The 13488-nt window shown below is 50.9% G+C and overlaps 1 protein-coding gene across 1 annotated transcript in view; it reads right to left on the reverse strand.

The window, feature by feature from the left end:
• Positions 1-13488, reverse strand: part of CATSPERD (cation channel sperm associated auxiliary subunit delta) — a 42612-nt gene that overhangs the window by 7657 nt on the left and 21467 nt on the right. The window contains exons 13-20 of the mRNA XM_065919122.1: positions 11498-11611; positions 10584-10673; positions 9832-9890; positions 9079-9157; positions 8557-8609; positions 5477-5551; positions 3595-3723; positions 2135-2318 (exon numbers count right to left, since the gene is read on the reverse strand). Of these exons, the coding sequence (XP_065775194.1) occupies positions 2135-2318; positions 3595-3723; positions 5477-5551; positions 8557-8609; positions 9079-9157; positions 9832-9890; positions 10584-10673; positions 11498-11611 (783 nt within the window). The remainder of the gene's footprint in view (positions 1-2134; positions 2319-3594; positions 3724-5476; positions 5552-8556; positions 8610-9078; positions 9158-9831; positions 9891-10583; positions 10674-11497; positions 11612-13488) is intronic.

Raw genomic sequence — 13488 nt, forward strand, 5'->3', positions numbered from 1 at the left:
ACTAAAAAAAAATTCATTATAGGTTATGTGAATTTTACCTTGATTAAAAAAAAAAACAACAAACACAATGTCACCAACCAAATAAATTCTCAAACTCACTGGACGGAATGGGGTGTGAAGAAGTCGGTGAGGCTGCTGGCTCTGAAAACAAACACAAAATTAAGGAGCCCGGAGTCGGCGCTGGAACCGGCTTCGGACGCGGGTAGCGCGCGCGCCCTGCTGGGGATGTGGCAGCGTTGCGCTGTGTTCGCGCCCTTGGCGTTGAGAGGCGGATGGCGGCTGGAAACTACTGAGCACCACAAGCTTCCCTTCCGCACCCAGGACCAAATCGACGTGTTCCTTTCACTGTCACCAGATCTCTATTTGTCAATCGTGTCCCAACCAAGGCGCGTAACAGAAACGCTCGCTGAGCAGAACCGTAAATAATAATCAGCCCCTTACATAATGGGCCTTTGGATGGTTCCAGAGTTTTGTTCATCAGCAGCAGTGTGCTCCATGAACGCCTTGGTCCTGACATCTCTGATCGTCTGGTCATTCCCTTGGTAGAGACTCCCAAAGGGTTTGTGCATCTTACATTACCAGCATCCAACACCCCAGCTATTCAAGGACTAAATGCCTGTGTCAACCAACTAGAGGTCATATGTTGAACCATACCCTCAAAGGTGATGAATTAGGAGGCGGGGCCTTTGGGAGGCAGTAGGTCATAGGGGTGAAGTACTCCTGAAGGAGATTTTGTTTGTCGTTCAGTCGCTAAGTCGTGTCCCATTCTTTGGGACCTCATGGACTGCAGCAAGCCAGGTTCCTCTGTCCTTCATTATCTTCCGGGCTTTGTGCAAATGCATATCCATTGAGTGGTGATACTATCTAACCATTTCATCCTCTGTCACCCCTTCTTCTCCTTTTGCCTTCAATCTTTCCCAGCATCAGGGTCTTTTCCAATGAGCTGGCTGTTCGCATCAGGTGGCCAAAGGATTGGAGCTTCAGCAACAGTCCTTCCAGTGAATATTCAGGGTTAATTTCCTTTGGGATTGACTGGTTTGATCTCCTTGCCGTCCAAGGGACTCTCAAGAGTCTTCTTCAACACCACAGTTCGAAAGCACCCATTCTTTGACCCTCAGCCTTCCATATGGTCCAGCTGTCACATTTGTATATGACTACTGGAAAGACCATAGCTTTGACTATACTGACCTTTGTCGGCAAAGTTATGTCTCTGCTTTTTAATATGCTAAGTTTCTCACAGCTTTACTTCCAGTGAGCAAGTGTCTTTTTAATTTCACCGCTGCAATCGCTGTCCTTAGTGATTTTGCAGCCCAAGAAAATAAGATCTGTCACTGCTTTCACTTCTTACCCTTCTATTTGCCATGAAGTGATGGGATGGGATGCCATGATCTTAGTGTTTTGAATGTTGAGTTTCAAGCCAGCTTTTTCACTCTCCTCTTTCACTCTCAAGAGGCTCTTTCGTTTCTCTTCACTTTCTGCCATCAGAGTGGTATCATCAGCCTATCTGATGTTGATATTTCTCCCAGCAATTTTGATTCCAGTTTGTGATTCATCCAGCCCGACATTTCGTATGATGCACTCTGCATTTAAGTTAAATAGGTGGGGTGACAATACACAGCCTTGTCGTATTCCTTTCCCAATTTTGAACCAGTTGTTCTGTGTCATTAGGAGATTAGTGTCCTTATAAAGGGACCTCGGTCTGGAGTAGAAAATGGCAACCCACTCCAGTATTCTTTCCTGGAGAATCCCAGGTACAGAGGAGCCCTGTGGGGGAGGGAGGGGACAGAGGGGGCAGTAGGGGGGGCCACAGTCCACGTGGTTGCAGAGTCGGACAGGACTGAACATGCACCTGGGCGCAAAGGCATCTGGAAGAGCTCCCCCACCCCTTCTGCTCTGTGAGGACACAGGAGGTGTCACCCATGAACCAGACCCCAAATCTGCTGGCGCCTTGAGGTTGAACTTCAGCCTCCAGGACCCGTGAGAAACCCATGCTGCTGGTAAAAGCCCCTGGGGTCTCCGGTGTTCGGTTAGCAGCAGCCCGCACAGGTCAAGCTGGCCCCCAGCACACACTGCGCATGACCGGATGTCGCCTTCCCAGGCCTGCACTGGGACGACTCAAGAGCGCAGGCCTTACCTCGCGGTCCCAGGAGAAGGACGCTGTGTCGCCGGCCATCTCGGTGAATGTGGTCCAGTTCTGCGGCTGGGCACTGCAGCCTGCCATGCCGGCCGTCAGGGAGTACGTGTAGGTGAACAGCCCGTTCATCTCCAGCAGGACATACTCGGCCTCCACCACCTCCTGGAACTTGCCTTCGCGCCACCTGGGACAAGGCACGTACAGGCGAGGCTGTGGGAGGCCAGGAGGCCCAGCTACGCCGGGCTGGTGAAACCGTCTCGTCTGGGGGTGGACGCCTTCTCCCACCACCACCCCCAAGCTGACGCCTCTGGGACATTCAACCCTGATTCCCAGTGGCAGGTAGGGACAGCGGGCGCTGACCAGGTGAGGGTAGGGTGGGGGAGCAGGCGTCGATTTAATTCTGACACCTGCAGATGTTCTAGGGTGATGAACTAGAGTTGTTCTAAATCCATAATTTTGAGGGAATTCCCTGATGGTCCAGTGGTCAGGGCTCTGAGCTCCCACTGCTGGGGACCCAGGTTTGAGTCCTGGTTGGGGAACTAAGATCCTGCAACCTGTGCAGCCAAGCCCCGTGCCCCACCCCCCACCCCCTACTTCTTATTTTTGAATGCACATTTGTCTCCTGCCAGGCTGGGGCTTACACCCTTCTCTCATGGAAAAGTATGAGTGTTAATTGCCTCAATCATGTCCCACTTTTTGAGAACCTATGTACTGTAGCCCGCCAGGCTCCTCTATCCATGGGATTCTCCAGGCAAGAATCCTGGAGTGGGTTGCCATGCCCTCCTCCAGATCATCTTCCTGACCTAGGGATCGAACCCATGCCTGTGTGGTGGAAGTGCTGGAAGTATGCAGTCTTAACCCCTGGACCACCAAAGAAGCCCCACCGGAGATGCTCTAATGAACCTAAATGTTTCCACGTGTTTGAGGTTCCCACCATCATTTAGTTGTCAACAATATAGTCCAATGATCTTCAGTGGGGGCGGGTTGGGGGCATGTTGAGGGCGGGATCAGATGAAAGAAGACAGAATCCATGGAAGGAGCCAGAGTGAGTGCAATAACTTGAAAGGTGCCCCCCCCCCAAATTCCTATGTGAAGTCCTAACCCCCCCATTGAGACTATATTTGGAGCTGGAAGCTTTAATGAGGAGATCGAGATGGAGCAAGGTCCTAAGGGTGGGCCCTGGTGCCATGGGAAGAGGTCGAGACACCACAAGACACCTTGATCTTGGACTTCCAGCCTCCGGGACTGTGAGAAAGTCAGTGCCCATGTGCCCCCCAGCCCCACGCCCACCTCCCAGCCCAGTCCCTGGTGTGTTTTGTTAAAGCCATCGAGTTAAGACGGGGAAGGGAAAAGGTGTGCAAGCTGGGAGCTGCGGAGGAAAAAGACAGGGTGAGGATGCAGCCTGGGCAGAGGCGTGGGGAGGATGGGGGGCGATTTGGGGCGTCTGGGGGGTGTCTCACAGCTCCACCACTGGCTTCCACGGGGTGTCATAGTAGGCGAGGAGGGGGCAGCCCAGCTTCTCATAGGGGTAATACACCTCCAGGTCTTCCTCGGCCTGCTGCCCCTGGAAGTTCGGGTCATAGGCTTCCCTGTGGGAAACAGGGCACAGACATGGGCGAGCTGCCCCGGGTGCCCAGATGTCCACCCGCCCACCACCCCGCTTCCTCCCTGCAGATGGGGCCGGTCACGGCCGTGGAGGGGTGTCTGAGCAGGGGACTCACAGCCATGACAATGGCTTTCTGGAGCCATCTCTCTGGAGCATGAGCCCTGGGATGCCCCCGTGGGTGGTGGTTGACCTTCTAGGCCCTCTGAGCTCTGCTGTGGCATTGACTGTGGCCAGACGCACTTCGGGATGTTTCTGTGAGGTTGTCCTCTGGGGCTGAGAAGGCAGTGCTTGCCCTGACGTGGGTGCAGCCGGAGGCCTGAGTGCAACAAAGAACGGCCTCCCCCAGCGGGAAGGAAGTCTGCCCGCGGATGGCCTTGAACTAGAACGGCAACTCGTGGCAGAGCTGCCAGGCCCTCAGCCTCCCCCGAACCTCCACAGTCAGGGAACCAAGTCCTTAAAGTGAATCTCTGCCTGTCACTCTTGTGTGTCTATCTCACACACATATCCTGTGGCTTCTCTCTCTCTGGAGACCTTGATTCATACACGCTCGTGCCCCCAGGAGATCTGGCTGCAGCCTCATTGGTCAGTAAGCCCAGGAACGTCAGTTTGTTCATAGCCTTTTTTTTTTTTGCAGGAGCCAGAGAGGGGAGAGTTGATTATTTTTATTAATTTATTTTTGGCTGTGCTGGATCTTTGTTGCTGCTTGGGCTCTTCTCTAGTTGCGGCGAGCAGGGGCTACTCTAGTTGTGGTGCATGGGCTGCTCATTGCGGTGGCTTCTCTTATTGTGGAGCACGGACTCTAGCACACGGGCTCCAGGGGTTATGGCCCGTGGGCTCAGTCGTTGTGGTTCCTGGACTCTGGAGCACAGGCTCAGGAGCTGTGGCGCATGGGCTTAGTTGCTCCAAGGCATGTGGGATCTTCCGGGATCAAGGATCGAATCTGTGTCTCCTACGTTAGCAGGCGGTTTCTCTACCACTGAGCAACAAGGGAAGTCCTGGCAGCACCAGTTTTGACTTCAGCTTTGAGACTTTGGATGGGGGATGGACTCTTGGCTTGTATTGCAGTGGGAAGAGCCAGGTCATATAAGACACACCAGTATCCTCCTATGCCAAGGGGATGGGCAGTGTGCACCAGCGTGGAATCGGCTCTCTGTGCCACCCCGCATAGAGGGTTCACCATGGCCACCCACCCCCATTCCCCACCTTGGCTGACTGTCTGACCAACTCCACTAGTTGGGGTGAGCAAGTGGCTGGGCTCCATGAGCTGGTGGCAGGCTGCGGAGGGGCCTGAGGCTGGCTCAGCAGGTGACAGAGCCTGGGCAGACCTGGGCCAGGGACCCTGCCACATCACACTGGATCCCCCGCAGGCCCAGTCCCCTTCCCTGCCTATCTCCTGACCCCCTCGGATTCCTTGCTGGCCAGATCAGTTAGCATGGTATCAACTTTAAATGATTGTTTTTCCCTTTTCTTTAAATTTATTTTTTCTTTTCCATTATGATTTAAGAATGATTCTTGGGACTTCCCTGGTGGTCCAGAGATAAAGACTGAGCTTCCACTGCAGGGGCACGGATTTGATCCTTGATTGGGGAACTAAGATCCTGCATGCTGCTCCGAATGGCCAAAAATTTAATTAATTAAAAAAAAAAATTATTTTTTTTGGCCTTTGGCACATGCACGCCAAATGGTCATGGGTATGAGTGTGCACGTGTGACTGTGTGTTGGGGGGCGGGGCTCACCTCTCAATGATGTAGCTATAGTTGTCCTGAAGGGCCACAGGGTCGAGGACTCCGTGGTGACACGCTGAAAGTTCACTGCGGGCAACAAAAGATGGTGAGATGCCACCTGACCCCGTGCAAGACCAATGAATTGTTCCCTTTGACACACAGATCGCTCCCATTGGTAGGATGGGGCTCTCTAAGATGCTCCAGGCTCATCTTACATCTTCCCTGCCCGGACTCAGCCATTTCACCAAGGAGCCCTAATTCCTTGGGCTGGAGAATGATGTTACACTCGGAAATCTGGGAGCTGGGTGTCCTGACTTTCGAGATGATCCTTTCCTTTTTTATCTTTGTACTGTTACCATCGGCGCATATATCCTTAAGCAACATGGTATCAGCAAGGGGATTGGTTCTAGGATCTGCCGAAAATAACAAAATCCCAGGATGCTCAAGTCCCATAGTGGGGGGCCTCTGTATGTGAGAGTTCTACATTCGCCAGTTCCATGGCCGAAGATTCAGTTAACCTAGAAGGAAAACACGATCCATCCACGGTTGGTTAAATCTGCTGATGAGGGACCCACAGATACAGGGCTCAACTGTAGTTTATTTTTACCAATTTTTTTTTTTCTTTTTTCAATGCTGTGTGCCTTTTGGGATCTTAGTTCCCCAACCAGGGATCGAACCCTCGTTCTCCACAGTGGTGCAGAGTCCTAACCACAGGACCACCAGGGAATTCCCCTGATTCTGGATTTTTTTTTTTTTTTAAAGAACAGAATCATGCTATGTGTTCTGTCTTTTGATTCCACACCTATGTTTATATGATCCATACAAGTAACCCTGTCTCATGCCTTTTCACCGCTGTGACATTCCATTGTGTCAAAACCTTTGCATGTGATTTATCCATCCTGCTGTCAATGGCCATTTGAGTTGGCTTGCTTCCAGCTTGGAGCTATTAAGAATAATGCTGCTGAGAACATTCTGGAACCTGGGTCAGTGCAAATGTGCATGAGTGGAATTGCTGGTGGAAAGATATACATTCTGAAGCAGCTGAAAAAATATCACCAGCCATGTCTGGAAGTTCCCAAAGCTGCCAGGGGGTTCCCACCCTGAAGTTCTACTGCTACTGTCCCGGCTTTGTCGGTTTGGCTGCTCTGCTGGTTACTAACCCTCTCTAATGTGTATCACTTTTGTTTTCATTTTCTTATTGAAGTTGACAACCTTTCCTGCACTTTTTATGTATTGATCAGCCTTTCCCCCACCCTTTATTTGGAAGTGCCTGCTGAAGCCTTTTGCCCATATTTTTCTCTTCATTTGTCATTTCCTTTTTCTTTCTTTTTTTTTTGATTCATAGGAATTCTTTATAAATTCTGGATACAAGTATTTTGTTCATTACATGTGTGGCAAATACTGTTCCCACTCTCTTTAGGGCAGAAGCTTTGAAAAGATTGTTTTAAAACACTTTCCTGCACATATGTTCTAAATACATCATTGATTGATTCAATAAAGCATTTCCATTTTGGGGGGAAAAATGTGGTAAATTCGTCCCTTGAGTTTATTAGTGCCCTTCTGCGGTGGAGTGCTGAGGCCGGACCTTGCAAGCCGTTAAATCCTCAGGAATTTTGTGGGGCAGTAGAAACCCACTCCAGTACTCTTGCCTGGAAAATCCCATGGACGGAGGAGCCTGGTAGGCTGCAGTCCATGGGGTCGCTAGGAGTTGGACATGACTGAGCGACTTCACTTTCACTCTTCACTTTCATGCATTGGAGAAGGAAATGGCAACCCACTCCAGTGTTCTTGCCTGGAGAATCCCAGGGACAGGGGAGCCTGGTGGGCTGCCGTCTATGGGGTCGCACAGAGTCGGACACGACTGAAGTGACTTAGCAGCAGCAGCAGAGACATGTCGGTAGCAATCAATGGGCTCAGTGGGAGCATTTATACTATAAGAATTGCAAAAGCTACCAAACCAGGCTCCCCAGGTACCCAGAACTGGCTGTTGCCCGTTTACCAGCACACCACCGCCTGAAGGGAAAACTATGGCGATCTATCTGACCAATCTTCAGTGTTCTTTCTTTCTTTTTAAAATTTCATGCTGGTGATTTTTCTTTTTTGAAATGTAAGCCACTAATTTTACTTGTTATTTATTTTTGGCTGCCCTGGATTTTCCTATTCCTAGCTGCGAGTGGACTCTCTCTAGTTGTGGTGGGCAGAGACTACCCTCTGGTTACAGCGCATGGGCTGGTCATCACAGTGGCTTCTCTTGTTGCGGACTGGGGGTTCTAGAGCTCGCAGGCTTCAATAGTTGTGGCTCCCGGGTTCTAGATCACAGGCTCAGTAGCTGTGCTGCACGGGGTTAGTTGCTCCTTGGCATGTGGGATGTTCCTGGATCAGGGATCAAACCTATTTCCTGCACTGGTAGGAGGATTCTTTACCACCTAGCCACCATGGAAACCCCCTTTTCTTCTTCTTCTTTTTTTTTTTTTTTGCAATTTCATGCTGGTGATTGTTCTTTTTTTAAAAAATGTAAACCACTAATTTTTTAAGAAAAAACTTTAACCCCAAAGTTGCATATTAATATTACACACAGAGACATAAGTGACTTTTAGCACATCCTTACATAAACTAAAATATTTACACATTTAAAACAATCTCCATTTAACATGTAAAATTTCTGAAATACATAAAAGCATTAATACTTTCCTTGTGTCTCATGGCTGCATTCCCTGCAGTAACCGGAGGCAAAGTTCCTCCAAATGTTCAGCAGGTTATTAAACACAAAAACTCAGCAATTGTAATCAAAATGAAGAACTCAGGGATGAAAAGGGAGAAAGAGAATGAGCAAAGGCTGAAAGGAGCAGAAAGAACAGGTGAATATCACCAAGTCAGTGGGGGGCGGGGCAGCCACCTGCAGGAAACTCAGTTAATCTATTAGGATTAATTATTGAGCAGCTGTTCCTTATGGAAATATTAAACATATACAAAAGTAGACAGTAGTGTCACCCACCTTTAGCAACTGTGAAGCAATGGTGACTGTCTCATACCGTCCCTAAGCCCCACTTTCCTCTCCCCACCCCTCACTTTCACCCTCCCAACACACTCACTTCTGAATGACGATCTTCTTCTCCAGGTCGCACCCCACTGAAATGAGCGCTGTCTGCAGGTGGGGAGACATGAATCGGGGGAGGGGAAAGGGGTAAATGGGGATGCTGACCCAAGTCAGTGAGGGCGCCCATAGCCTGGCCCCGGTGAAAGCCCACGAGGGGTTGCACTCAACCCAACAGGGACTGGAGACCCTGAGCTTGGATGGAATGTGGTGACCAGGTGCCTGGGACTCACAGGCACCCTAAGAACCTGCGCCAGGTATGGGGCGCCACTAAGATTCCCCCCATTTGATAACTCCCAGCTGGTACACCTACTCTGTGGATGGTGAGTCCTAAGGCACAGCCCTGGGGAAGATGAAGGGGAGGGGCAGCCACCTTGGCATCTGGGACAGGATCACATCCATTTCCAGAGCCTGAGTGTGAGCTCAGCTAGCACCTTGGGGAAAGCTAGTGAAGGCCTGCTGCCATTAGTCTGAACACTAAAGACAAAGAATAATGAGATGGCAGAAGTTTGGGTCATACCAGTGGCTTAAGGTCCACACATGAAATTTCTTTGTTGGCGATGTCCAGAGTGATGGTAGATATTGTGGGTCTCTTTATGCTACAAGGCAATGGGAGTGTGTGTAATTGTAAAAAGCATCACTGACCCATCCATTCATTTTTCTATTCATCCACCTATCCATCCGTCCACCCATTTATCTATCCATTCATCCACCCATCCATCCATTCATTTCTCCATTCATTCACTCATCTTTTCATCCATTCAGTCCAGAATACTGACCAAGAACCATGGGCTCAGACATGGTGGCCCCACCCTCCCTCTAGTTTCTACCTCTTCTTGAGTCAGTTTTTTAAACTGATATGTAATAGCTTTGAAAAGAACACCTGAGCCCCAATTTTATTACCACCTAGCTGCATATAATGTTTTAGCATCATTCTTTTAACAGCTTCTGTATCCACACTTTTTTTTAAAACCCCAAACTCCTAATCCATCCCTCCTTCCCGACCACCCTCCCACACTCAGCAACAAGTCTGTTCTCTGTGTCTGTGAGTCTGTTTCTCTTTTGTAGATAGGTTCATCTGTGTCATATTTTAGATTCCACAAGTCATACCATATGCTACTTGTCTTTCTCTAAAGAGTTTTTAATCGTTCTTGCTTGACCGCCCTTGGACTAGGGGAGCCTGGATCTTGGTCCTGCTTTCCCCAGCTCCTGCTAAGGGAAGCCTCCAGAGACCCTGGGGCCACCTGCCACTACCATCGGGGTGACGACATACCTGGAGGTGAAGTTGGGGTCGGCCCTGCCCCAGTGGTGCTGCTGCTTCAGTGAGATGTTCTGTGGAACAAAGAGGGAAGATGCAAAATGCAGCTACCACTGCGGGACAGCCCCAGGGTGGTCCTGGAATGGGGTTCAGGAGGAGGGCAGGACCAGGGGTGGGGGTGGGGGTTGGAGGGGTGTGGGGGAGTTGGGAGGAGGAGACTGGGAGGCATCCAGCCCATCTCTGGTTCTAATTTCCTTCTAAAAGCTCATGGAAATGCCCCCTCTTCCCAAGCTCCTTCATTCCCTCGCTGTCTCTGTCCTGGGGACCCACAGTGGGGTATGAATCGGTTTCCCCTCCTATTTAACTGTGATGTGACAAGGTCTGGTGCAAAGAGTTTGTTGTGGTCTGGGGTCAAGTCCAGACTTCCTGGAGTGACCCTGGCTGTGGCCTGCAGGTCACCCAGACCCACATTGAAGCCGAGCCCCTCCCTGCGGGCCCGGTTTGCCTCCTGATGCCTCCTCCCATCCCTCCTCTGGGGGACTGTCACCTGCCTAGGTGGGGAAGGGGCAGGGGCCTCTTCATACTCTGCAGCACCTGATCTGAGTGTTTGTAAGGGAGGGATGACGGACGGAGGTCAGACCTTGAGGGACATCATCAGGTGACCCTTGACATCTGCAGGTCAAGGCCGAGCCCCTCAGCCTGAAGATCCGGGTTTGGTGGGGGTGGGGGGAAGGGTACGCGGAGCGGGTGCGGGACAACGAGCTCACCAGTCTGTGCTTCGTGTTGCCGTCGTAGGTGTAGCCGTCCTCATAGGTGACCGCCTGCAGCCCCAGGGAGTGGGGGTTGCTCACCATTACCTGGGGGCGGGGCGGAAAACGGGAAGGGAGACGCATGCGCTGTACAAGCGCTCGCAGAGCCAAAGGGCGCCGCTTGGGGGCGCAACCACCGGTGACCCCAGTGCCCCATTGGACTGAAGACCCAGCTTGCTCCGCAAATACTACTGCAGGTTCCATCCCCAAATATGCCCCCTCATCATACACCCTAACTGTGGCTCTGAGGCCCTCTGTGAGGACAGCCTGGGGCTGAAGCGCCGCAAGACCCAGACTGGTCCCTCGTGCGCGGAGAGGCTCGTCCTGTGCAGGGAGGGGGCTTGAGGGGTACCGGTGAGAGTGCGGGGCAAGATCCGGCGGCCAGGCCGGCTCCTCTCTCAGGGCCCTAGTCCCAGCTGGCTGGACATCCCCTGGAATCTTACATTGGTCCACTCCCCTGTTTTCAGCTTGATTGCTTATACCCAAGGGTCCAGGTTTGGACACCTGGGTTTCAGGTCCAGAGATGCCTGCTTTTTTTCTCAGGCATGTCCTGCAGGCGGGAAAGCAGCGCTGGTTGAGCTGGGAGGAAAGGGCGTTTTTTGGAAAGGGTCTGGGGTAGCTCAGAAGGGGGTTGGAGGACTGGCATAGAGGTATAGAGAAAGGAGGCAGGGTGGGCAGAGGGACAGATACGGCCAGACACCGGGATGCTGGTGTCTGGAAGAAGACGAGAAGTCTCTGGGGGCTTCATGAGCCAGTGTCTCTCTGGGAGGATGCTAGGGAATTCCCAGAGCCTGGGAACTGTGGGCGCGAGATATGAGGCCAAGGATGTCAGGTGTTAAGAGACACTTGTCAAACAGATAAAGTGTCCTTACTAGTGGGACAGGTAACGTGCCTGGCTGGGGTATCATTAGGGCCGTCAACTCCAACTGGCTGTTCATGTCAATGGTGTACATTTTGTTTTCAAATTCTCCTTGCAGAAGTTCCACCTAGTTAGAAATAAGTTATGTTAAAAGAGAAAAAGAAAAAAAGAATCCATCAATCTTTGAATCAATTAAATCAAGCCTCTGTTCCCCAAAATACAGAGCAAGTGACCAGTGGCAGGTGGGGGGTCCCTGGGGATGGACCCTCTCAGTCTGGTAGGTGCAGCAGCCCGGGCTGTCACTCAAGCCACTCCCCACTAGACCCTGCACCCCCAGAAGGCCCTGGAGGTCTCCCTAGTCACAGCCCTTTTTCTCTCCAGAAGTAGCCTGCCCCTCTCCCCACCTGACTTCTACAGTAACCGCTTACTTGCTTCCTTCCTAGAATGATTTTTATGTCTTTATTTTAACTGGAGGATAATTACAACATTGTGATGGTTTTTGCCATATATCAGTATGTATCGGCCATAGGTATACATGTGTCCCCTCCGTCCTGAACCTCCTTCCCACCTCCCTCCCCATTTCCTAGAATGATTGCTGAGTGCACACCCCTAGGGCTTCCCTAGGTGCTCAATGGTAAAGAAGCCACCTGCTAATGCAGAGGACATGAGACTCGGGTTCCATCCTAGGGTTGGGAAGATCCCGTGGAGTAAGTTGCCTGGAGAGCCCCATGGCCAGAAGAGCCTGGTGGGCTACAGTTTAGGTGATGGCAGAGTCAGACACCACAGCACAGCACAATGCATCCCCAGATGATGTAACTTAGTTTTTCTGTTTGCAGACATTGTCTTTTTCAGTCTCTTTCAACCTACAGTTTTCCCTCCCTTCCTCTCTTTTTTGTTTCTTTCCTAGGCATCTTTAAAAAAGAAAAAAAAATTATTTATCTAGCAGCGCCGGGTCTTAGTTGTGGCACATGTGATTTTCGATCTAACTTGCTGCACAGGGGAACTGTAGATGTAGCATGTGGGATCTAGTTCCCTGACCAGGGATTGAACCCAGAGCCCCTGCTTTGGGAGGGTGCAGTCTTAGCCACAGGACCACCATGAAAGTCCCTCTATGCCATCGAACCTGTAGATTTCCCATCATCTGGATTTTCCCTGGTGAGGTTGGACACCCATTCCTTTGTGCCCTGCCTTTTCTGGCAGATTGGCAGCTGGATCCATCAGATTAGGGCAGAATTGAGATGGGAGACCCAATGGTGATCCACCTTCTGTCAGTGGCACCTAGTGACCGACTGTCTCTCTTTTCCAATATTGAGCATCAGCACAGGGCACTATCCTATCATTTTGTTTTCATATATTCACCAGAATAATTTTATGAGGAGACCCGCTCTCTGTGCTATTTGCTGACTCAGGAGAAGGTGTGGAGGAGAGGTGGAGAAATTGCATCTTGCCTTTTTTTAATCTGGTTTTTGAGATTGTGTGTTGGCTGCCTGGTGTCCTAGGAAGAGAACCAACAAGTTGCTTCTGGTTCCAGACCTGGGGTTGATAAGGGATGACATGGTTAACTGAAATGTTCTGTCCTGGCAACAGGACTCATCGCTGCCCATGGGCATCCTGGTCTCCTGGTGAGGGTGGAGGTGCCTCCAATGCTGAGTGGCTATCTCACCATCCAGACTCTGTTGTTTAAAAGTGAATCAAGGACTTCCCTGGTGGTCCAGTGGTAAAGAATCCACCTGCCAACTGCAAGGAACATGGGTTCTATTCCTGGTTCAGGAAGATCCCACCTGCTGAGGGAGCAACTAAGACTGTGCAGCACGATTACCGAAGCCCATGCTGTAGATAGAGCCCGTGCTCAACGAGACAGGCACCCTCGGTAAGAGAGCAACTAGAGAGTAGCCCCAGCAGCACCGTCATCTCATAAGAGGATATTTTGGACAAAAGGTGCTTGATTGGGCTTCCCTGGTGGCTTCAGCGGTAAAGAATCTGCCTGTCAATGCAGGAAACATG

The sequence above is a fragment of the Muntiacus reevesi genome, chromosome 1, assembly GCF_963930625.1.
Source record: "Muntiacus reevesi chromosome 1, mMunRee1.1, whole genome shotgun sequence".
Classification (NCBI taxonomy): Eukaryota; Metazoa; Chordata; class Mammalia; order Artiodactyla; family Cervidae; genus Muntiacus; species Muntiacus reevesi.